The 25,283-nt window shown below is 38.1% G+C and overlaps 1 protein-coding gene across 1 annotated transcript in view; it reads left to right on the top strand.

The window, feature by feature from the left end:
* Positions 1–23: 23 nt before the first annotated feature.
* LOC122513423 (zinc finger protein 423 homolog) overlaps positions 24–25,283 on the top strand; it is a 47,994-nt gene continuing 22,734 nt past the window's right edge. The window contains exons 1-5 of the mRNA XM_043629770.1: positions 24–302; positions 733–939; positions 6,443–6,523; positions 6,764–6,826; positions 17,064–17,135. Of these exons, the coding sequence (XP_043485705.1) occupies positions 900–939; positions 6,443–6,523; positions 6,764–6,826; positions 17,064–17,135 (256 nt within the window). The 5' untranslated portion in view covers positions 24–302; positions 733–899. The remainder of the gene's footprint in view (positions 303–732; positions 940–6,442; positions 6,524–6,763; positions 6,827–17,063; positions 17,136–25,283) is intronic.

Here is a 25,283-nt window from a genome sequence, read left to right as displayed (position 1 = left end):
ACAAACATAATTATCGTTAGATGAAAACAAACGAGAAGCAATGACGCTTGCGCGATCAATTGAACAGTGGTTCTCCGAACATAGGCGGTAAGGAGTCCCGACGAAGCTCATCATTCGTCGTGCGTCTTTCAAGCGCGTCTGTCGACGGTCGTTCGGATTTACGAATGTGTTAGTAAATAGTTAAAACGTGCTATGTCTCATTCGTCTTCTTGAGACCACGTGGCTTCCTCGTTTATATGTTCCCGCGCAATTCTTTTACTCAACTCATTGACCAATCACCATCCTTCTTTGCTCATTATAATGTACGACAATTTTAAATAAGTGCAATCATTTCGTTAGTAATTTAATTTCTTTCTCTTCCTTGACATTTTTTAAGAATACGATTTTCATTAATATACAACGTTTGTTTAATTATTAAGCTTTTTTTAAATATTAATTATATCAAAAGTGATCGAAGATTAATTACGTAGAGTGTATTATTTTAGATTTTACATTTTGTTGGTTAAGTACGCAAAATGATTCGAACAAATTTAAAAAAATGGAGAGAAAGAAAGAAAAGTAAGATCTATTTATGAGAAAAATTACATAATTAATTCGAGTATTATTTTCATCCATTTGTTGATATCAATAATTATTTATAATAATTATATCGATTATTAAAATAATTACATTAATATGACTGAAGTTGTCAAGTATTTCAAACCAATCAACGACTTTCATATATCATTTTAGTTATCGGAAATATATCGAAAATATCGATTGGAAAATCGCACGTTACTTCCTGAAATGACTTCAAACGAGGAGCGCAGAGAGTGAGATTTATTTTGACAAGTGCAAGAATGGACTAACTTATTTCCTCTGATTCTTCAACGATTTTTCAAAGTGTTCGTGTTGGTGATATGTCCAGAAGAAAGCAGGCGAAGCCACGATCCTTAAAACGTAAATATTTTCCTATCTAATATTATGCCTTTTTATTTCAATCGTTACGATGTTCGAAATCATTTTCAAATTTACTAATATTTTCAAAGTTAACTTCGAATTTTTTTTAGATTCCAAGGTAATATTTATTACAAAGAAACTTTTCGTGCGAATATGCATGTATGTATATGTGTATAAAAAAATACGTCGATCGAAAATTTGATCGACTTACGAAAGACTAATATATTGATAGAATATTTAAATGTGGTATCAAGATGTCGGAATAATAAAGTATAGTAAAACAATGGATATTTTGTAGAAAAATCCAACAGAAAGAAGGAACAACGAGGAAGGACAGTATTTAATCAATAACTATACAAAATTTGGATTATATGAATTCGTTTGTATTTTATAGAAACGAATAAGAGCTACGAATTTTTGTATTTTTCTTTTTTTGCTTTTTTCTTATATATATATATATATATAGTTTTATAAATGATAGAAATCTGCGTGAACTGAATTTTCGATCGACTGTAAATCGTTTGTAACATTCGACAAGGTTAGAATATTACAAATAAATGTTCGTAATAGAAAAGACACGCGAGGAAATAAGAGATGAAAGGGTAAAGAAAGTACAGTTTTGTTTCTAGAGAAGGAGGAAGAAAAGGAGGGGGAATAAACACATCAGACAGCACACGTTTGTACTCGTATGATGTTGTGCGTGAGTGCCTATGTATTGACCAGGTGTTTCGGTCAGGATGGAAGCATACATGTGTGGTGGTCGAGTGAGATAGGATAGAAAGAGAGAGACAGACAGAGAAAGAGAGAGAGAGAGAGAGACAGAGAGATGCAGTCAGTAGTCAGCCAGGATGGAATTAGGTAGAAGCCCGCGGGAACGGTGCTTCTCCCTAGGGAATCTCCGGCCTCTGTAATCACCAGTTCTTCTATCCTATCCAATTCTGGTCGCACTCCTATCCTCCCTCTTCTTCTTCTTCGTTCTTTCTCTCTTTTCTTTTTACTTTTTGTCTCTACATATGTATGTACTTACTTACATATGTGTGCAACATATTTGCTTCTTTTCCATTAGACATTATTCAAATTTTTTTTTCAATGTTTCATAAATCTCTAATTAAATACATTTTTCTTTCTTTCTCTTTCTCTTTTTTTTTTTACGTAAATATAGTTTTATAAGATAATTTATAGAGTTTTATTGCTTTTAGGAATGGAAATGATATGAAATTGACATAATCTTAATGATATCATGGAAGATTAATTAGAAATATTGTGTCTAATTTGTATGAAAAAGTAATTGGTATGCTATACGGTATGGTCAATAGTCTCTACCGCGATTAGAATGTCACGAGAGCGCGGTTAGCCACGAAATAGCAAGCCGAACCGATATCGGTACGAACGTAGTGATATAGGGTGTTGCTAATTAATGCACGATAATGAACCTACGCGTAGCCGAAGCTGTATTAATGGATTCCAATGCCCATCATAACGTGGTCGATCCGTAGATGCATTCAAACCGACTATAATTACGTTAATGGAGACCCATCTGTTTGTACGGTTCGGTTTTAAGTTGCTCACTGTGCAATGATGAAGTCGTTACTTCCTCGAAATTCTGTTGGATCATCTATGGCCTCGTAATTTCGAATATTCATTTAAGTTTAACGTGGTTTATATTATCCCTAAATTCGTATTTCAATATTTTTATTACGTTTACAATCATTTCATTATTCGTATGCATGTAAGCAAATAGTGATCATTTATTATGTTTCTAGACCATTATTAGGATTTGTGATTATTCGCATAAATGCGTAATTATTATTATCGAAATAGGTCAAATCCCATGAATAACTAAAAAAACGACGATGGATCTTTCGCGCACACTAAACATATTTATTTGTATATCTAATATTCTCTAATGATATTTCTTCTTACATTAGACAATATAAGACAGACAAGGAGTGGCTAGTAATAGGAATGTAAATTTCTGGCTTAGGGATTTAAGCCCTTTAATCGTAGAGGTCCTCTAAAACCTAAGCCGCTATTAGTTTTTGCTCTGACAAGACTAATTCCTGCTAGTGGTTACAATCATTATAATACTGCGACATTTTGGATTAAGTTATTGGCTTTTCGTTAAATTATTATCTATGGTAATGTGTCTCTCCCCCTGCTTTAACAGAGAGATATCGCCATTACGACTTTGTCTACGTTGGTTAGTACGAAATCGTTGGATTTATTGGCCGAAATACGTGGGCTAGTGAAATTAGAGTCCCTCTCTATCTCTTTTGTAATATCGATAGACTCATCGTACATACATGCAATGGTAAGACGAAGCGGTGTCTCGAGAGGTGCATGGAATGCGGAACTGGTGCGTACTCTTAAGAAGAAGAACACAAGGCATACTCGACAAGACATTCCTGAGAAGCGATCCCTTTGAAGAGACTCCTAGTGTTGACGTCCGTCCATCCGTTCGTTCGTTCGTTTGTTCGATACACCTCTCGTTTCATTTCCTTACGTCAATTTCATGATTCGATAATAATTAACTGTCCTATAGAATATTTTAATCAAACAAAAGCCATATTTTCTAACTATTATTTTTAATCTTTCAGAGCATCGTAATAAAAAAGTCAACTATAAAAAATAAAGTCGAAAAGGAATGATGAAATCGCCAGAACATAGATGTTATCGAGTAAAAAAGTTGCAACGTCACTATGCATCGCGTTTGAGGATCTCTCGAGTAGGAAACGTAGTGGAATGGAGCTCGGTAGGATAGGAAAAGAGTTTCCGCAATATCCGTGGGTCCTCGAGGCGCCGTGTCGGAGTCAGAGGGGGTTTCGACGGCGGATGTCGGTGTCCCATGGGAGTCTGAGTCCGCGTCAGACCTACCCTAGGTACCTTCTCTTGGGATTTCTCGACTTTCCTCTTCCACCCAGCAGCCCCTCGTGCACCGCTGACTGCAGCAACGGCACCGATGGCTGCAGCAACGGCGGCCCTTCTTCTCTCTCGCACATATTCTCCTTCTTCCTCTCTCTCTCTCTCTCTCTCTCTCTCTTGACTGTCTGGCTTGCCTGTCACGAGTCCAAGACGTACGGCGTCTGCAGCCGGGAAGCAGAGATAGCAGTCGTCTCGGATAACCCGCAGGGCGCTCCTTTATTCACGGTATATCGATTAATGACTCAAAACCCTGCGGCTTCTCCGTTGGCGGACGATCTGGCAAGTCCTTCTTCTGTCTCTTTGCTAATTTCTCAAGACGGGAGAAGAGAGAAAATCGTAGCCCTTCCTGTACCATCTCTTCGCTCTTCTTCTTTCTTCTTAATTAACGTTTCAACCAGCGCTTACATTCCAAACGATTCTTTCTCCAAATTTATTCCACGTAGAAATTGGTACAGGATTTGCTGATTTCTTGATTGTTTTTTGACACAATTTAGCAGTTAGCTTTACATTTATTTTTTTCTAATGTTGTGTAAATTCCAAATTATTTAAATATCTTCATTTTTTTAAGTTTGATTTCACTTCAGTGGTAAATAATATAAATTGTTGTTTTATATTTGAGATTTAACACATAGGTATATTATCGTTTTGAAGGCTAAACTCGTTATTGGAAAAGATAAAAGTGGTATTGCGTCGAAACGAGAATACCGATGGACGAGCGAACCTAGGCAAGGGTTTAAGCCGCAATATGCAGTTATCCGTCGGTTCATATACGTTTAGACTGTCTCATAATAATATATCTGTTTAACATTACTTGCGAACCTGATTCTACTTCTAACAACGACCCGAGATTACTACTTGTATCTTCTAAAGCTTATTTCTGTTTTTTCCTATTTTTTTTTTCTTAGGTTTGTTTCCTTTCGAAGCTACTTCTTCCACCCTTCTGCATTTACTAGACCATCTCGAAAATGGGCTTCTTCGTCTAAGCACATTACGTTTTCTTCTTGTAAAGCTACCTACTTTATGCTTAGGTGTATAGGTATATTCGTCTAGTACGCTTGGGTTACCTTAAAGATGATAGCCAATCTCCTTACCTTTACGATTATTGTTTGCTTAGATCGTCTCCTAGTTCACCAGCCAAATTGTTTACTATATTTACGATATATCGAGTGTTTTCTTGTACAATGTTGCATGTTAACATCAAAAGTATATTTAATACCTGGCGTTTAACTATAAAACTCTTCGAAATGATGGATTTTTCTTTATTCGTTAACAGTAGAATTTATTTATTAATAGTACATTTTGATTAGAACTTTCCTAATTGTTAATAAGTTTAGACGCTTTGGAAAGACGGTGTTTTTATGATTAATTTGTAATAAAGTAACCATACACGAGGATACGTGCTAAGACAACGTGTCACGAATTTGACGGCTGACATGGTTCGAAGGGTGCTTTAGTAAGCAGTCTTCTTGGTGTCCTTGTCTTTTGAAATATTCAAGTTCAACTTCCTCCTTTCGTTCGTGTGCAAGTCATTGTTTCTAGCCTGACGGTTAATGCATATCATCGATAATCGAATTTACCATATCATTCGTGGCATAGAAATGATAAAAGCAGTGTATTGTAATCCTCTATAATTATACTAACAATCAAAAGTTTTCGATGATAAGATGAAATGAAACTTGAAAAAATACAGTTATGCGACGTTTTAGACAGTTAAAGTAAATTTGTTCTTGTCGTATTAGATGAAAATACAAATCATTAGTACGATAAGAAATTCGTTGAATTTAATAAGTCGGTAGGTTAGCAACATATTCTTGTTTTTGCTCGAAACGAACGCATTTGACACCTTTCGAAATTGTGAACTCGAAGTAGCAAGCAATCCTCAAAGTGGCAAGTTCGTGAAGTAAATTGGCCAGAGTTGGCTCTTTACACTCCGAGGGGTAAAAGGACGAGGCGCGTGGGTGGTTTGATAAGGGTGAGGAAAGAAAAGAGATAGGACGAGGGTGAAAAAGAAGGAGGGGGAGGAAAATGAGCAACGGGAGAGGAAACGAGGGAAGTGGAAAACGGCAAGTAACAAACGACTCGTTGGCCACGTGGACAGAGCGGTGATTTTTTAAGTTTAATTTTGCGGTCCCATGTGACAAACGACTGTAACTATGGCGTCATGGGCGTCACTATATATACCTATGTACGTTATATACCGTGAGAGAATATATTTTGTGGCTACGAACATCACACCCTCACCGTTTTATCTTTCGACTATGCGCATGCCCCTTTCTCCTTTAAATTATAAACTTCAACGAATTTGTTGTCTTCGTCATTCGTTCATTTTCGAATCATTTATCTTCTTCTCTCACTTTTTCTTTTTTCTTCCTGATTTCATTGACACGATATAATTAATTTTATTCCGTATTGCGTATCATAACTGTATTTTAAAAACGTATTATTTATTTGTTTCATTGTCGTTGTTGTTATTTAACTTCGTACCAGGTCATTTTTCTTTGCAACATACAACAGATTTCATTTCTTACACGGTGATAATATGCAAATGCAATGGAATTAATGGTCGTTTGTTTCTCTGCAGGGGACGAAGAGTGGGATGATGCCAACGAACAGAATGTCCTGGAGGCGTCTGAACAGGATAACGAAACTGCTCCGATTAAACGTAAGTGTTATTTCATATTTTTCTGCTAATAGACTTGTATCATATATATATATACTATGTTTTTCAATTATTATTTATGATACTAGAATATTTTTAATTTCAAACATTTGATCTCCTTTTCATTTATATTATCGAGAATTTTCTATTACGAAAGTTATTATTTTAATTTCTATTTTTCATTGCGCGAAATGATTAATATGCAAATACGGATATTTCATTCGCGTTATTTTGATATTTTAGCCGAGGATGAAGACGAGGAAGAAGAAGAAGAATTACAACGAGCTTTTAGTCGACATTCCGAAGGTGAGTCAACTTTGAATAATTTCCATGTACTCTCTCTCTTTCTCTCTTTTTTTAAATGACAATTGTGTCAAACATTAGAGTAGAGAAAACTACTATAAGAAGAAATTCGTATGACGGTCACAAATTTCGAGGTATTTCGATGAATAATGAAAAGAGATTCGGTGGAAAAGTTCGTAGAGGCGATATCTTTTTCGGTGCATTCGGGTGCATTACTTTTATCAGTACTCAAGGGACAAGCAGCTGAGTTCAAGCTACGGCAATACAACAATGCGTTGGGACGCATCGTGTCATTGTTCGAAGGTGCTCAGGAATTGCAATCTCACTATAGATTTTATGAATATGGAATCCTTTGTCCCATAGGATGGGGCATAGCAAGGTATACGAAGAGCCTAACATAAACGCGCTTGTTCGTCGATATGTTTCTTTTCATGGCCATCGAAAATCTAACTAAATCTATTTCAATAGATCTCTTCAATTATTTAAACAGCGACATCGTTTACTTCAAACTAATCGTTCGATCATTTATCAATTATTTATGAAATATTATCGGAACGAAAGAATCGAAAAATTGTTTAGGATATTAAAACACGGTGAAAATATCTTTAGCGATAAAGTATTTTTTTTGTAGAAAATAACGTTGAAAATGTACAACTTTTATTAAAAATTGTCGATGTTATTAAGGAATATCTATTATTTTTTGTTCTCGTAGCCTGTTTTTCCATCGAATGGAGAGTAAAAAGTCAGGAAAGATTCTCTTCCTCTTTTAAAGTAGGTAGGTAGGTATCTACTACTTTCCTTCCACGAGTAGAAGCTGGATCTTTTATCCGTCCCTCTAGCAACGCGGCTCGATTATTATTTCAAGTTACCTTTCGCCAAGTGTACTTGCACGCGCTTTATACTCGAAGGTAAAGCGGGCTCGGAGAAGGCTCGGAACGAGGTTGGATCCCTGAGGAGGGCACTACTTCCCATGGGAGATGCCTCGTCTATCTGCTCACCTGAAAACATCAAGCCATCTTCTTTCCTTCCTTCCTTCCTCTCCTCCTCCCCTTCCTTCCTTCCTTCCTATCTTCATATCTTTCTTCTTATCTTATTTTTTTCCTATCTTCTTTCTTTCTAACAGCTCATGTACTAACGCTCCTTATTACGTCGGTATAAAAAAAAGTTGATGTAATGAAACCTCATCAAACTTTGTCTACAAGTTTTTCCAAAAGTACTAAAGCCTAAATGTCTACCCCGAAACTAAAGGAAGATTTTATTAGATTGGAAAGTGTCCTTAGAAAATTTTTTAACAACTATACTTATTTTTTATAACCCTAATAATTTTTTTGTTCTTTCCTTTTGTCAAGGAAAATAATCTTCTTTATTCGTTTGCGATGACATATGAAAATCAATTATTTTTCATTTGTTCTATCGTAAAAAAGATCTTCCAATTTTCTATACGGCATATAATTAATGAAGAAAATAATAGAGCTTTCTATTTCTCTAAATTCCATAGCTATATCGTGAAAGCCAAAGCACGTGCGTTCCTATCATTCCACGAATGCACGACGGTGTTGGTAAGACGCTTCCGACACTCGGTAATCCAATAACGTGCGGTTTTGGCACGACATGAAATGCGTTAATCCGTTTAGCCTCCATTATTTGTCTAACCACTTAACGATAATTAATGTCGATCGAATTATTCTGTATTATTTTATATATATTTTTTCTTTTTTTTTAATCTATATTTACAATATTATATTATATCAAAATTACCGATTGTCCCTCATTATTTATTTGTCCGTTATTAAATAAAAATGACTATTTAAATGTACGCGTAAGACAAAACGCTTTAAACGCCTCGAATATTTTTACATTCGCAATCGCGTTTAAGGTGAGAAATATCGAACAAACAAAAACCATCCTGGGATCTACCTTTGCCACTTGAATTCCTCTGCTATTTTACTCGTGCCGGAGAAAAGAATTATATCGCGAGACGATTGTTCTTCGCATCATTATTTCGCTTTTGTCGACATTGAGATCGAGAAAGAGAAAAAGAGAGAGAGAGAGAGAAATACAATGCACGTGAAAATGATCGACAGTGTTAACTACATAAGAGAAAGATAGACAGACTATTTAATGCCTGTAATAATAAACAAAAAGAAAAAAAGAAAAAAAGAAGAGAAAGAGATGAGTAAAAGAAAAGGTGATGATCGCTTGGGATTGCTAATGAGCCCAAAACAAGCTTGCACCAACTGGAAATAAACGTTTGCATAGAAAAAGATCGTGATCGAGATCGAGAAGAGAGACAGAGAGAAAGAGAGAGTGAGTGTGTGTGTGTGTGCGTGTCCATCTATGTGTATGCATGTATACATGTATATCTCCGATGTTTTATATTATCATCCGGGGAATATTGGCTTCGTTTCAACCCCGTGGGTTAATGCCTTAGTGCAAACATTGTGAAGAGAGCGAAGCCGAAAGTGAGGGGGTGGATTGGTTAGAGAGTGGCTGCTTGGATATGTAGAAAGAAAAAAAAGATATACCGAAGAAGGGGTGAAGGAGTGCATCGATGTTTATCCCCTACAACTCGGCGAGCTTCGATTGTTCGGAAAATCAGCAAAATGTACCTTGTAATCGTCTTGTCCTTTTGTTTCCTTCTTTTTCTTTCTTTTTTTTTCCCCTCTCTCTTCATTTTTTGTCACATCCGATGCAACGAATTAAGAATGAATTCTTACTTCGTAAACGTGCCTGTTTTACGATTACGTTGACGTTTCTTTGATCATCATTTGCTGGAATCGATTAAAATTTCACGCAGTAGACGATTTCATTTCAGATATTTAATACGAGATATTACGCGATTCGTGTATTTTTGTTCTTTATTAAATTTTGCAAAATTTCTCATCTAAGATTTGTTTTATTTAGCCATCGGCGATGGATTTGAACGATTATTTATAAAAAGTTCGTAAGATTCTTGAAAATTGTTCGTTGGATAAACGAAATGTTACCAAGCTGGTCTCGTGACAGATTGAAATCTCTGACATTAAGAAAATGGGGGATCTCGACTCCCAACGGTAAAAGGCTGGAAAGCCCTCTGACTCCGATGGTGGGTGACGGAGAACGAGAACGCGGAGAGAAGGTGAGATTATACATTGCTCGACAGCTCGGAATATCTTTCTCCTGTAAATCATCTTGTTTCTCGCTCTAATTACAATAATTGCTTCGATTTTCAAAAGATAAACTTATATAAGACTTCGCCGGTCTCTTATCCAAGGACATTTCCAACGAATCGGAATAAAGAACTAGTTTTTCGAAGGAACATTAATATCAATTCTTTCGTATTTTGTTTTAGACTTTACATCACCCAGTTACTTTTGAAATATTTCACATTTTGTCTTCATAACGAATTAACATCCGGTTAACGAAAGAGTAAAGATACAGGAAGTGAAAAAGTTGCGTGAGTTTCCGGAAGCTGGAAAGCCCTGTAGCACGGTGGCACATTCAAAGGGGGTGGGAAAGAGGATAGAGAGAGAGAGGGAGGAAGCAGCGTTAGAGAACTAGCAGGGGTGGGTATATTATGGGGAATGCCAGAGGAATCCCGAGGGAGCAAGAGTGGAGCCCAGCGCGCATGCGTCGAGCTGATTAGTCCCTTCCTCTTTCCCTCTTCATCCCTCTCACTCTTATTCACTCGCTCTGCCACCCTCTCCCTCCCACTCTATGTTTCTCTCTCTCGCTCGCGCGTTCCCGTGTGCTGGTAGCGCCAGAGGAGAACGCGGATTCCCTCGGGATCTGGCCCCGCAGCCTCTTCGCGCCCTCCTATCCTTCTGCTTTCTTCCTCCTCTCCCTCCCCCTCCCTATCTACCTATCTATCTGCCTGCCTATCTATCTCTCTCTCTCCCTTCCATTTTATTTCTTCGTCTTTATCTTTCTGTGACTCTTAACTCGTCTGTTTCATTCTATCCCCCCCCCCCATTCTTCTATTTACTAAGAAAGCTTTTTAGTTAATCAAGAATTTGTTGAAATAATTTGTCATTTTTATTTGAAAAAAAATATATTTAAGAAAAGGAAGATAATCGTTTCGTTTGATCGTTAAGTTCGAATTGTAGGAACGGAAGAAGAAGAAGAAGAAGAGGAGAGTCTTCCAAGGAAGAAAAGCAGCGTCGTTTCGCAAACGACTCTTGATCAAGAGCAAGGAAAACGGCTTTAGGTCGACGCGATGCTAGTGGTGGGTTCTGATGGTGTTGGTGCTGCTGGTGCTAGCTTGCTAGTGGTAGAGTCTAGGGAAGAGGTGAAGAGAGGAGACGAGAGGAGAGGCACTTTCTCGGTGCGACTGTACTCGCCGATATAAGGGTGTCCCAGGTGACGAGCTGCCTCGGGCCGTGCCACGGCTCTACGTATCCCTTGGGACCGACTCCCGGTGTTTCCCTCATCCCTCCGTTCTCTTTCTCTCTCTCTCTCTCTCTTTCACTATCCCATCTTTACTTGTTCTCCTTATCCCTAGTATACACGTACACATACAATGTCATCTTTCGTCTTCTACATAGAAATATCGAAGAACGTGGGTGTTTCCATGTATAACTGTGCAACTGTATGCGTCTACGAGAGGACACAAGGATGCGCTATTACACGCGAACGCGTGATTACACGTAGAAACGTTGAGAAGCCGGGCAGTAACGTTGTGAGCTTGCTCTCTCTCTCTCTCTCTTTCTCTCTCACTCGCTTGCTCGACACAGAATAGATACACCGACTAGCGAGAAACGCACACAGAGAAATTATGACATGGTCTCGGGTGACTAGACCTTCTCGTTCCATCATTATAAACTCACTCTCTCGGCACTGCCATTCCCCGCTCGTACGTAATACGATTGTACTCCGACGCGATAAACTCGTGTGCAGCTGCACCTGCGTACGATTCGACCAAGAGCAAAGATTCTACGTTTTCACGGACAGTTTTCTCTACCTTTTTTTTTCTTTCTCTTCTTCTCTTTTTCTATGCTTTCCTTCTTTTTTTTCTCTTTTTTTTTTCTATTTTATTCACATCTTGCAGATTTGGTTGTTTCCTAAAATCGTTTTGTATACTTTTTATAATAGAAATATATTTCGTATGTAAAATTGAAAAAGGGACAACTATGTTCAAATACTCCGATAAACGTTGTTTTGAAAGTAACCTTCTATATTTATTTGTAAGCTTTAGAAGAAGTGGTAGAGGAGTGGTGGCAATATCACCTGTTATACTTGCTGCCGAGAATAGGGAAGATCGTCAGCGAATTTTCAAGCGATGTAAGACTTGAGAGAATCCCTAATAACTTGTTGTACCTACTTGAAATTCTATCTCTATCTCTTTTTCACTTTTTTATCACTAGTGCCAACACCTGCGTCTCCCCGACTCTTTAAAATTCGCTATAAAACTTGCGAATTTCTTGAAAATATCGTATACACACGTTTGCGAGTCAAATTCCGCTGATCTTTTTATTGAACATTTCTAAAAGACCGATCGATAAGCTCATTTTACTTGGGTCACATAAAGAGCGATAGTAAAATTTATTGTCATTGGAGGTGGTGGTAGTATAGTGTTGCGAAATAAAGAATTGTATTCCCGCGGTCACAAAAGATGTCTTCGTAATATAGCTTGTCGTATTGAAACGTCAGAGACAATATTCTAGTACCTGGGGACTGGACAATGCAACCCAACTTAACTTTCGAGCGAGTACAATATAGATACATAAGTATTGCCTATTCCGTTAACTTTATGCTAATTTTGATCTCCTTGGACGGCAACGTTATGCTCTATTTGTAGTTATTTCGTATAAAAATATCCGTTCGCGTGATCTTATTTGATAGATGGACAAAATTCGACTAAAGGGGGGATTGGCAAAAAAAGGAGGGAAAATATTCTCTAATAAGGGAGGCGAATAAGGGTTTTGGGGGGGAAATGGATCGAAGTAAGCCAGCGACGAACGATGTCCATCATGCGCGAAGGGTCAAAGGGAGTCACTAGCCGGACCGCTAGCCGGACGGCAAAATTTATGCTAGGCTCTTAACGGTAAAGCCGCATGCGTTCGTCAAGGGTCGCGGCTCGCGTTCGCCCTTTCGTCTAGCCAAGCGACGTCAAAAGCTGCGTTCGCGCAATAATTTTGAGTTGCCGAGTGTACTAATTCCTCGGTTAACTATCTCCGAGCGGAGGAGGGCTTATAGCCTCGTATCGCGATGTTTACGACACGCAGGTGTGTGCACCCCTTTATAGTTGATCCCACGAGTTTGAACCGCGAATTCGAGCGATATATCAACGCGAATTCTACCGACTTTTACCGAGTCCTTCCGAACGTTGCAATGGTCATCGCACGCGAAAAACTACCTCTATTTAATATCCTATGCATCCTAATTCGTTAGGGTACGCGCATTCTATTTTTTTCTATTATACGCGTATCGCATTGGCACGTATATTTGAACTCGACGTTGCATCGCACGCGTAATCGCACCTGAAACAAATTTGTTCGAACTGTCATAGACTATTTAGATACTATCAAAAATGAATGTATATGCGGTAGACGTAAAGAATGATGCATTTGGCATAAAGAGGTCAATTTCGACGGAGTTTCTGGCAGGAGTTCGAAAAGTCGTCGCTAGCAAACGGTTCGGTGGCACTGCGAGGAGATGTCCCAGCAGGGACATCCGACCAAATTAATTCCTACGGAGACCGTACTGTGTCTCTTTCTCTCTTCTTGTGTATGTGTGTGCGCGCGCGCGTGTATTATATATATATATAGATACATAGATGTACTAGTAAAGACATATATATATATATATATCGACCACGAGACCGATCCTTGGCGGCAAAGTACAAGGAACAGCCATCTTTCTCGGAAAGAAATTAAACTTTTCCCGTGGGTATAGTCTCTTTCTTTCTTTCTTTCTTTTTTTTTCTTCTTCTTCTATCCTTCTTCCCTTCTCTTTCTTTTTCTTCTATGAGAGACTCGCAAAGGTGTAGGTTGGGCAGTTCGAAAGATATCGAGGTCCTAGGACCTTACAGGATTCCGAAGGGTGGTTCTCTAGCTTGCCTATTGCTGTTGTTTGTGGTTCTCTCTTGGGACAGACCTACCCTTAACAGCGAGATGTGTCGATGACACTCTACAGGGTGTTCGGGATAATAGTACCTTTTCAATTCTAGTCAAATTTCTTTCTCCTACTTTTGTTAAATTGTTCTCTGGGTCAGTAGAATAGTAAAAGTACCAACGACCGACCATATAATATTTCAATAATGAATAAAACCTATTGAAAAATAGACCATTTGTATAAAAACCTTCCTTGGGACATTAATGCATCGTTCTCTGTGTATACGGATGAAAGTAATCAGGAATTATGAAAGCCTATTTCACTGGTAATCGTTATGTCCCATTCTATCGTCAGAATAACTCGTGAATACTACCCTATACGTTTTTATTATTTCTGAACAATTTGTGCTACGATCCAAAGAGATTTTCTAGTCTAAATAATCGTAAAAGAGCAAACTTGTTATACTTGAGGTATGAAAAGATGTAAAATAGGGTCGAGAGTATCAATTAAAAGCTCGTCAGCGTGGCTGAATTTGGGTGTTTTAATCGAATACAAAATTAATTAGGTGTATGCTTCAATTCTATCATATTGATTATACCCCGTGAAGCTACTATTAAAATACGATTGAAATAGATTTGATATTTCGATAATATCTTATCTAATCTAGTTAAAAGTAACACCTTGTCCTTTTGATCTTTAAAACGAGCGTTTATTATAGCTACTTATGTTAGTAAAATTTGATTAACGATATATTTGCGTGCATTTAAAAAGATAGTCAAGATTATATGGGTCATCATCGTTAGGACGTCAAATCGACGATGTTATCTGTTACTAAAGTATCATCTTTTCAATGATATATTAAACATAATTCGGGTTCGAATCTAATGGAGCAATGGATACTACTAATAAACGTAATAAAACATATTTTATATTCAGATAACACTTTGCGAGACATTATCGAATCTACGCGGATAGTTTAGGTTCGATAAAACGTATCAATAATTATGCAAATATTTGTCGATTTGTGAAATCGAACCTGGGTAAATACCAACCGATTCATATTTTTTCGGATTGAAATATCTCGTAGCAGAATTTAGTTGTCCTCGATTGTCTCCATTTAACAATGAAAAATTCCAATGAATACGAAGAAGGTATACGCGAAAAAATGCAAACTTGAATTTCAACGGAATGAGATCCACTGCGTTAAAGTTCCCTAGGGATTATAGAATGCTTCACGAAATGCCCTCGTTGCTTTACGGCTTTCCGTCAAAATATTTCCTTGTTTTTACGAATTATTTTACGATTACTACTTTGAACTCTGTAAGAATAGGAATGCGATCGTAAATTCATTATCCCGCGAATATTGCCCATGTCAAAATGATCTAACGAACTTTCTAAATACGTTTCATGGTCTAACGATTATACGGTTACACAGAGGTTACAAGATTTCCGATGTAATCTCCAATCTAGATCGTGCGTATGAGAATCGCTGACCATATCCCAAGAGACTACTGGAAGCGATGGGATTATTTCATAGCGATATTTTCTGGGAGATAACTTTCACGAGAGGACTCGTTCAAATGTGTCATCATAAAATCATGACAAAAAACCAACGAATTCGTTAGAAAATTAAACGAAAAAAGTCAACAACGACGATTGAATTTGTACATTTTACCAACGCGCGAAAAAGTTTAAATGTTTACTCAATGGAATATCGATAAGTTTAAAATTCGCGTAAAAATGATGAATTCATTGGGACTAGAACTAACGATTGTATCGAGTATCGTTGAGGAAGATGAAATCGAGGAGGAAGAAACGAGTTGAGCACCAGCTCGTATGAGAATCGCTGTCGAGTTCCCGTGGGACCACTGGGAGCAGTGGGAAGCCTCTGTACCCGTGCTGGGGCTATACTCGGCCTCGCTGTGGAGAGGGGATTCCCCAAGGAGGTAATTACCCTCCCTTCAGCCACCCAACCACCCACAAGCCATCGCAACTTCAACTCCTGCTGGAGTTACATGCTAATACAAAACCAAAACCGGTTCCCTGACAGCTTCACCATGAACGCCGAATTCCCAAAATTCATATAACCGTGTCTCTCTTCCTTTCTTCTTCTTTTTCTTCTTCTTTATGGGAACTCGTCATATAGATATATCCAATGATATCAGCAAAAAGTCGACTTTATGATAGAATCGATAATCCCATTCTCGAGCAAAAGTACCTATCGAGATATCTTCAATTCCATAAGCGCCAATTTCACTTGGAATGCGAACTTATTGTTAAGAAAAATGCGATCTCTCCTTGTTTTTTGCCTCGTTTGATGCGAGATACACATCGTCGGTGTTACGAACGAAATCAAAAAGAAATTGATGGTAGATGAGTGGTTTAGAAATGAACTCGAAATGAAATTCTTCTTTCGGCGTAGATTTTCGGCATGAACGGCAAACTGATTACCAACGATGCCCCGAGCGTGGCCTTGGAACTCCCAAAAGTCATACTCGTAAAAAAAGACTATTGCACACCGTGGACTTCCGAGGTTATTTATACGAGTTATCTCTTCTCTGAAACCACGAACTATGCGGCTGCAATGTTACCGGGGGTGACTTACGAGCAATGATAATTCCACAAGCAGCTTTTGAGTGTCAACCTTAAAATATTATTTTATATATTACGGCATTTGATCAGCTTTCTTTCTTCTCTTCTTTTTTTAATCGTTTAGAAATCGTACGGGGATATTTCTTTTTTCGTACCGTTCGATAAAATTCTTCAAAAAGAAAATATCGATCGTATATCAATGTGACTATCACCGTCTCAAGCCTTGTACTTGTTTTCCCACAAACTTGTGTTTAAAGTTGCGCGAATTCCTTTGGGAAATTTGAATTTTGGCCGCTTTTCCTCAACGCGAGGTCCAAGGTGAGGTTCTCCGGTCTCCGATGTACAGGAATGGGCTATGGGAGCCAATATCACTCGGGTATGGCTCCCATGAGATTTTCTACGCTCTTTTCCACCCTTTCTCGTATTATACGCTTTCGCGTACCAACGCTACAACGAAGTCATGGTGAACCATGAGAAAAAAGAAGAAACAAACCTATTCGATTTCATTCGTTTTGTTCGATCGTTCCAAATCCCATGAAATTTCAATGTTAAGTCCTATTAAAAAAGTCGTATTTGATTTGATGTATTCTAACATATTTTTGTGTATATGTTGCAGACTATTTGCAAGACGGTAGACCATCGTCCGTGCAGGGCCCAGATCTGGAAAATCAGAACAGCCTCGACAGCGGTGAGTTTTTATTATTTCTTTGACCACGCAAGATATACATTTATTATTATAATTAATACATCATATATAAAATCTAATTTCTTTTAAATTTCAAATAAATTGTCAAGAAATTGGAGGTTTGATCCGAAAGTAATTCGATTATCGCGAAGTAACACTGAGATTCGGTAGGGTTTGAAGCGAGCAAAGTCGACTAACGTTCCCGTTAGGCGAATAAGCCGAATACTAGTCGACGACTAAAGGGGCGTAGGAGGGCTGAGGAGGGTTCGATTCGGAGGCCGAGGGGTTTGACTCGGGCACTGGCTAGCTGGCTAGCTAGGCTACCTAACGTACTCCTGGGAAGACATAAATGTGTCCCTTTAGTGCCAGTTTCCGTCCTGCGTACCGACCACTGTAAACGACTTAAACGCACTTTACATTCGTTCTTAGATCGTATTTTAGAAATAAGAAAGACCTCGCCTTTACTCGAAATTTCATTTTTCTCCGATGGTTAAGCGACGATCATATTCCCAAGTTTACACCTACCAGATATTTCATAATATTTCAATTATTCCGAAAAACTTCTTCGATTATACTATATATATATATGTTTGATCATAAAAATAGAAATGAAAACCAAGGTGTTTTCTTGTAAGAAGATCTACAAAGAGAATGTTTTAGTTAGTATACTGGTTAAAGTTAGTACGAAGGGAGTACATTTAATGCTGGTTACCAGACGATTGCACATGCAGGGGCAGTTTGTTCTTAGAGATACGCAGGCTGAGCTTGTCGGACGAGCAAACACTTAATTAACCCTTCAAGCTTGCTTCCTGTCTCTGTCTTTACCTTAATCTCTCTCTCTCCCTCCCTCTCTCACTCTACCTTCCTCCCCCTATTTCTGTCTTTCTATGTCTCTAGTCTTCTCTTTCACAACGAAGTAGTACTTTGGCTAGGTTTCTCACGAAGGCACTTGCAAACTCCCTTTAAGATTCACAGAGAGTTATAGTTAACATAGAGTCGTCCAAACGTGTTTCGTTTCTTGAAAGCATCTTGGGAAAATTTTCTATTCCCAAGTTACTTTATATTTTCCTCGGAGATAATAAAGATTTGCCTTTTATTTTTCCTAATACGTCCAGTTGTTGTATCTTTTATTTAACTTGTCAATCTTTTAGGAAAAAAGAACAAGAGGAAAGTTTAGAAAAGGACCCTTTGTTCGAATGCTATCTTTCCCGATAAGATCCATCCTTTTTCATGGTCCTTTCGAATCATTAAGACAATAGGGTGACCTTCGACTCTCGCATTTATCGTAGCTCATAGACGTATCAGGAAGAAACAGTTTCGATCTAAAATCAGCTCGAAGAACGATGCAAGCGAAGGTCCCGATGGGCTTTCTCGGATTCGCGAAGATCCCAATCTCTTAGGCGGGTCGCATCTTTTTGGTTCCAGTCAGTCAGTCACTCGATCTCTTTCTCTCCCTCTCACCATTTATACCCCCGAGACCCATTGCAACTTTAAGCACCTCGCATTACGGGCATTCGACTCGTTTTTCTCTTTTCGGGGATTGCCCGAAGCTGCTCTCTTCTTTCTCTTCTTAATTTAACCCTCCTTTTCTTTTCCTTTCCTTTTCCTTTCCTTTTCTTGCCTGTCACCTAAACCCAACTCCGATGAAGATACACCTAAACTTGTTTATCTCTCTTTTTTCCATAGATTTTCAATTAATTTGATTAATCTCGTTAACGTTTTCAAGATATCTCTAATCAGAAGTATCCGCAGTTTTGTATATTCCGGAGATCGATATGGTTTCTATTTCTAAATAGCATTATCTCCATTACTATTACATATTCTCCCATTTTGTATGGTCCAGGCAATGTATTACTGTCTCGGTTGACACGTTGAAAATTTAACTCGAGTCCGTCTTTGGACATCCAGAAAGCTCCGACCTCATCATTCATTATTCGAATGGACCACTCTAGCTCTTGTGTAGACAGACCCTATGTGTATGGGTACAATAAATAGAATCGATCGAATAGCTACGGTGTTTAATATAGACGATAAAAGATATATTTCACTATTAAGAATATTAACAAATTCATATTCATCTTACGCGTAACTTCACACACATATATATATGGGATATTTTTTATTATTATTTATTATTGGCACGTGACAATTCTGATTACTGATATCGATGACGTCAAAAAAGAAAACAAATAATGTTAGTTCGTTCGTATAAATCTAAAATAGCTAACAGTCCATGGACTGTTCCTATATGTGTCCAAAGGATGAGATGAAATTCGGTGAATGGTCATTCGCGTCGGAGTTGGCGATAATTAGCGAGGACGGACGTGGACATGGACGAGCACTTTAAATGTCCGCCAGGCATCTCGACGTGTTATTATTATTTAATAATCTTCCCATTGCTATATACTGTGCGGAGGAAATCCTCACTCGTTATTACATCCAGTTAAAGTTTCTCCTACCTTTACCTTACTTCTGCTTTTATCATTGTTATATATTTGCATTTACATTCGACGATGTAATTCAACTTTTATACTTTGATTTGTTTATCCATGAAAAAAAATCATTTCAATGTTAATAATATTAGTTGATTAAACAAAATCATATAGTTATATAAATATTTAAATGACTTGTATTTACCCAACGACGAAGAAAAGTTATCTGCCTTACCGACTGTCGATGAAACCGATTTAACTTTTTAATTTGATTTTCCTCCACTGTGCGTCGCGTTGTCGGTAAGAAAGAAATTTTCTAGTTTTAAATTACTATTTAATTCGCATAAATCATTTACATTTTTCTATTCTAATTATTCTGTAAAAAAAAAAGAGAAGAAAACTCTCTCGTACGATTACAACTAATTATAAATTAAAATAATAGTTTATTATCCCCCTGTGGATCGGGATTAGAATATATCCACAGTATCCTCTGCTTATCGTAAAAGGCGATTAATAGGGGTTGAACGTTGACCTGACGATCCAGCCTTGTAAAAAGCAACTTGTTACATAGTTGTTCAGGAAGAAAAGCCAGATTGATTCCCTGGTACGAGCACCCGAAAGAAGCTGAGACCCAGTCTAACTTGTAATGTCAACGGATGGATGGAAATTATTTGTTAGAATGATAATTAAATAATAGGCGTTAGATAGAAAAAAAACAATAGATAAAAGAAAAAGAAATAGAAACGGTCTGTCGCACCTGTGAAGATAAAAATTCAAGCAGTACCTTCTTCCTTTTTCTTTTTATTTCTCGGAAAGGTGGAAGGAGAAGGGTTGTACGGGCGCCTTTACACCCCCTTACAATACCTCGGCGTACATTACATACAAGCCGGTTATTTCTCCAGGGAGTTTTCTCACGTGAATACCGCGAGAGCACGCACATTTGCGCTTGCGATCTCGCACGTACGTGTGCGTACACACGAGAATAATCTTACTGGATGGTGTGTTGTATATATACGTAGGTATGAGTTCTTGGAGAAAAGCTAGCTACGAGTAGGGAGGGGAGGGGGTAGGTGGGAGTTGGGAAAAGGAGGGTTGGAAGCGAAAAACGACGTCGAGGTGCTACTGTGCGCGTTCTTCCCTTCCCTTTTCTTTTCTTTTCTTTTCCTTTCCTTTCTTTTCTTTCCTTTCCTTGTCTTTCTTTTTCTCTCACGGCACCCATGGGAATTTAGGTGAAAACTTTACCCAGGCCGCCCCGAAGAATTCTTACAAGAGAGAGAGAGATAGAAAGAAAGAAAGAAGAAGAAAGTTTTGCCGAAGAACGGCCAGCTCGACGATTCCGCGTTATCGTTGGCTTTTCGACGTTGTATCTTATCGTTTCGTTTGCCCGTGAAAATGTAAAGAAATTGAAGGAAATACTCGAAGAAAAATCATTTAGATCCTCATTCGATTTTACTCTCTGGTGAATTTCGAAAGCGCTGAAAGGCTATCGTTAACGATCACTACACTGTTTCGCTGTAACCATCCTACTGGACACATAGTACCATTAAATTAATCCTAGCCAAGCTGAGTGCTCGGTAATCATCATTACCCTTCTCTTCTCTCAACCCTCCCACCCCACTTGGATTATGTTTTCCGCTGTACTTGGGTGTTTCGACGTTCGTTGACCAACACGCTCATTACGTATATCTCAAATTCTATGTGTGTTCTGTTTTATAGCATTGATGAAATATTAAAGTGAAAGAGAGAGAGAGAGAGAGAGAAACATGACGAGGATTTCGTTCAATCATACGAATTATAAATAGGGAATGAAATATATCCTTGGAAAAATTCTTCTAAATAATTACTCTTAATTGAAATGATCTTTTTTTATTTCTTTTTTATTTTTTTTATGGATCTCAGCATTCGCGACCAAAATGATTTCGTAGATTTTTCGTTGAGGTCAGTACGAATCGGTAGGATATTAAGAAATGACGACGTAAAAGATAGAACCGGCTGAGAGAATACATTTCAGGTGTGGCAGGTTGTTTTCTTTTCTTTTTTTTTTTTTAAACGCGTTATGCAAAACGAACGAGCGGTTCCTTTTCGCTCATTCGCTCGTTCGTTCCCTGTGCTTTGTGACATACGCGAGCATAACCGTATCAAGCGTATATAGTTTCGTACAAATGTTACCAAGCAAATGTGTTTGAAAACCTTGTCCCAGTTCCTTCGAACCTCTCTCTATCTATCTATCCATCCATCTTTCTCTCTTTACGTTCGAGATTTTATTGCATTTTCGTTTCTCTTTAACCGTTCACCCAAATTCATAGTTCATTTTGAAAAAGGATATCCTCACGTTATCCTCGTATTATTTTGCTTACCTTCGTCCATTTTGATATATTAGTTGTCTCGCGTGTCGCGAATACGCATCATCGAAGAGAAGCTCTCGGTGTCATCATCATCGTCCAGAGATAGATACGTAAGACCGCGAGACGTTATATCGCGCGTAAACGAAATACAAAACGGAGTTAAGGCCAGTCGGATGGACGTACCGTGCACAGGAATGTCCTGTGTGATAAAATCTGCCGACCTACACCTTGTCTCCTTCAGAAGACCGACACGCCGACGTGTTCCTACTCCTTCTTCTTCTTCTTCTTTTTCTTCTTCTTCATATTTTTCCTTTTATTATTTTTCTTATTCTTCTTTTTCTTCCCGAGGACTCTCCACTCGCGGAAAACGCCACCTTCCGAGTCCTTCTCCTGCCTCTCCCTTTCTCCCCCTTTTCCATCATCTTTCCTATATTCAAACTTCATTTATCGATGGATTAAATCAGATTGAACTTCGTCTAATTTAATTTCTCGATGATTTTGAGGTACTTTCGCGTTGAGATTTTGTAAGCTAATTTTGGTCGTGATTGTTACAATTACGAACCTAGCAACTTTTGCGTATCTATCGTTATTTCTAAAAGAATATATATATATATATATAGACAAAATGAAGAAAGAAGTAGTCGATAAATCGTTAGAATGTAAGAGCCACTTAAGGATCGACTAGCTTCCATTGAAATTCCATCGAGTTAATGCTCAGATTACTCCGAAGGATGCTTAAGCGTTTAAAGCTTTAGCTATAGTTAGAACGTATCTCTCACAAGTACTTCGCATAACACGAAGGATATATATCCTTTACTATTATCGTGGAACAAACCGCAGATCTCAATGCCGATCCTTTCTCTTCATAGAAAATTACAAAGTATAGAAGAACAACAACAACGTTCTCCATCCTTCTTCTTCTTCTTCTTCTTCTTCCATTCTTCCTTTACAAACTTTTCTAACGGACGACGAACGTTTAGAAAATGTTCTAAGGGATAAGATCTTAAGGGATAAAATGCTTAAGGGATAAGATCAATACGTTCGATGATTTTCTCAACCGTTTTTTTATATCCACATTTGAATTCTTACGAGTATTATTATCGATGCTGACTCTACGGATTTTTATTCGAATATATATATATATCCGTGTATCATGGTATGTATGCTAATATAAAATATTAAATATTACAAATAAAGCGAGACGAGAATGTTGCGCCAAACTTTCTTCCGAAGAATAATCGGCTATTGAAATAAAGAAAGAAAGTGGTCAGGGAATATGTACGTTCGGATGAAGGCAAAGACCCCTTAAAGATATTCTTGGTGGTGGTGGTGGTGGTGGTGCGAGCCGTTTAATTGCTAGCTCTTAAGCAATTGCGGTTTGAGGGCAGTTGAGACAAGGATCGAAGCAATTTGCCCTTTGGTGGAAGGAGAAGATGCGACCTCAGGATCGCGGTGAGCTCACACTCCTGGTAACTGGCGTGTCCTTCTCTCTTGGAGAAACGTTGATGCAGGCTCTTGAAATCTCTTCTTCTTCTTCTTCTTCTTTTTACTTTTTCCTTATCTTTCTTATAGAAACTATCGTCTTTCTCTTTCTCTCTGTTCATCGGGAAGACGGCGTACGCATTATGCGCCCTCGCCCACGTGTCGACCGCAGAGAAACGCTTACGGCTAATTGAATTCGCGTTACGTTGAGAAAACTCCGTTGCGGCCTTATTGCAGACCAACCGTATCCTACAATACTACGTACATCTATGCCTACGTATTCGAAATCGATCGTAAACGTGCCGAACACCATGAATATTTCTAAACTTAGGCACGTTCAATCTCTATTATTTTTCTATTCGATATCAATTTCGGGACTTAACTTTTCGTCTAAACAAAACAAAAGGAAAAGAAATTTTCATTCGATCTATAATTATAGAGAGTGAAATTGTAATATCCTTTTAAAAATAATATAATACCACAACTCGCATATCGAGAGAGGAGTTCCTCGTTCTCTCGTTTTGTTTTGGCAAAGCCATTGGGATGATGGATAAGGAGTCGATTCGAAGCGATGTATCGAAACAAGACAACGGAAGGGAAGATTTTTCTTAAAGGTTCATTCACAACGTTACTCCTAATTGAAAACGATCGAACGATCAAATTTGTTGGGAAAATTCGAATCGCGTTATACTCGTTTCAAATCGGCCGATCTGGTCGTCGAATAAAAACCAACGTTGGATCGTTGACTTTATCGATCGTATTTATTTCCCGACGAGTATGAATCAACATTAATTTCTTCGACCGAACGAAACCTAAAATAAGACGACGAGATTCGCAAGGTTGACATTGGCTTAGGGTGAAAGTTCTTTAAACGAATGAAATAGATCGATCACTGTCTTATATTATTTTTTCTATATCATGTTGTTAAAGTTAACGGTCGGTATAGATCACAACTCGATAAGAAAATGAATACCTTAGGATCCAATTAAAACGCAAGAAAATAGAAAGAAAACATTCGAATGTCTTATCGTTTTCTCTGTTGTATGCCTTTTGGACGAGATGAAGAAGTCATTCGAAAGGTTTACTCGGATGTGTGATTCCTGTTGTTAGTTAGTAGAAACGAAGTTTCTCTTGGATTTCTGTGATCTCCTCGGAGAAACAAAATAGACGAGGATACAAAGGTGGTTAAGTATAAAGCATAGGCCGAAACGAGACCTCTGGGTGCTATAGTCAAGACCCATGGGGTCCATGCTGGAAAAACTCAGCTGTGTTAACTATTCCAGTAGAGAAACGAACGACTCCCCTTTCTCTAAATGGAACCCACGCTAATTTTTCTTTCTCTCTTCTTTCTCTTTCCATATATTCGTTTGTATACACATATACGAACGCTATAAAAAATTGGACGAGTACATTTTGAAGATGTACGGTAAATCATTTCCAGGCAACTCTTTTATAACGCGGGTACATTGTTAACATAATTTCTACATAACGCAGAATACATTTGCATAATTTACATTACTTCTCTCGGTTTCTCGTATCGTGATATAAATAAATCGCGTTATAGGATGCTTGTTCGATTATAGAAAAAAAAAAAAAGAAAAGATGTTTCATAAGTTCTCTCGATCGAAATGAATCGAGGCAAATGGTTTCGTTAGAAAGCTACTGTAGCTGAAGTTTGCTCTATGTGTGTGTGTGTGTAACGTCGAGGCAATGGAATTTGAAAAGAGAGTGCAAAGAAGCACAGTTGGTTAGAGTAGGAAGCCACAGGGAAAGGCCAGGGGACCAACAATCGGAAAACAGCGTTGTTGGTGGTCGGCTTTAGCTGGTAGGAAGAACGGAGACGCGAAAGTGCCGTTCGAGGATTCCTATTTCCCACGATCCCATGGCTGCCA

Source organism: Polistes fuscatus, unplaced genomic scaffold (assembly GCF_010416935.1).
Source record: "Polistes fuscatus isolate 324 unplaced genomic scaffold, CU_Pfus_HIC Scaffold1, whole genome shotgun sequence".
Lineage (NCBI taxonomy): Eukaryota > Metazoa > Arthropoda > Insecta > Hymenoptera > Vespidae > Polistes > Polistes fuscatus.
Note: the sequence above shows the minus strand (reverse complement) of the source record. Positions and strands in the feature narration are given on the sequence as shown.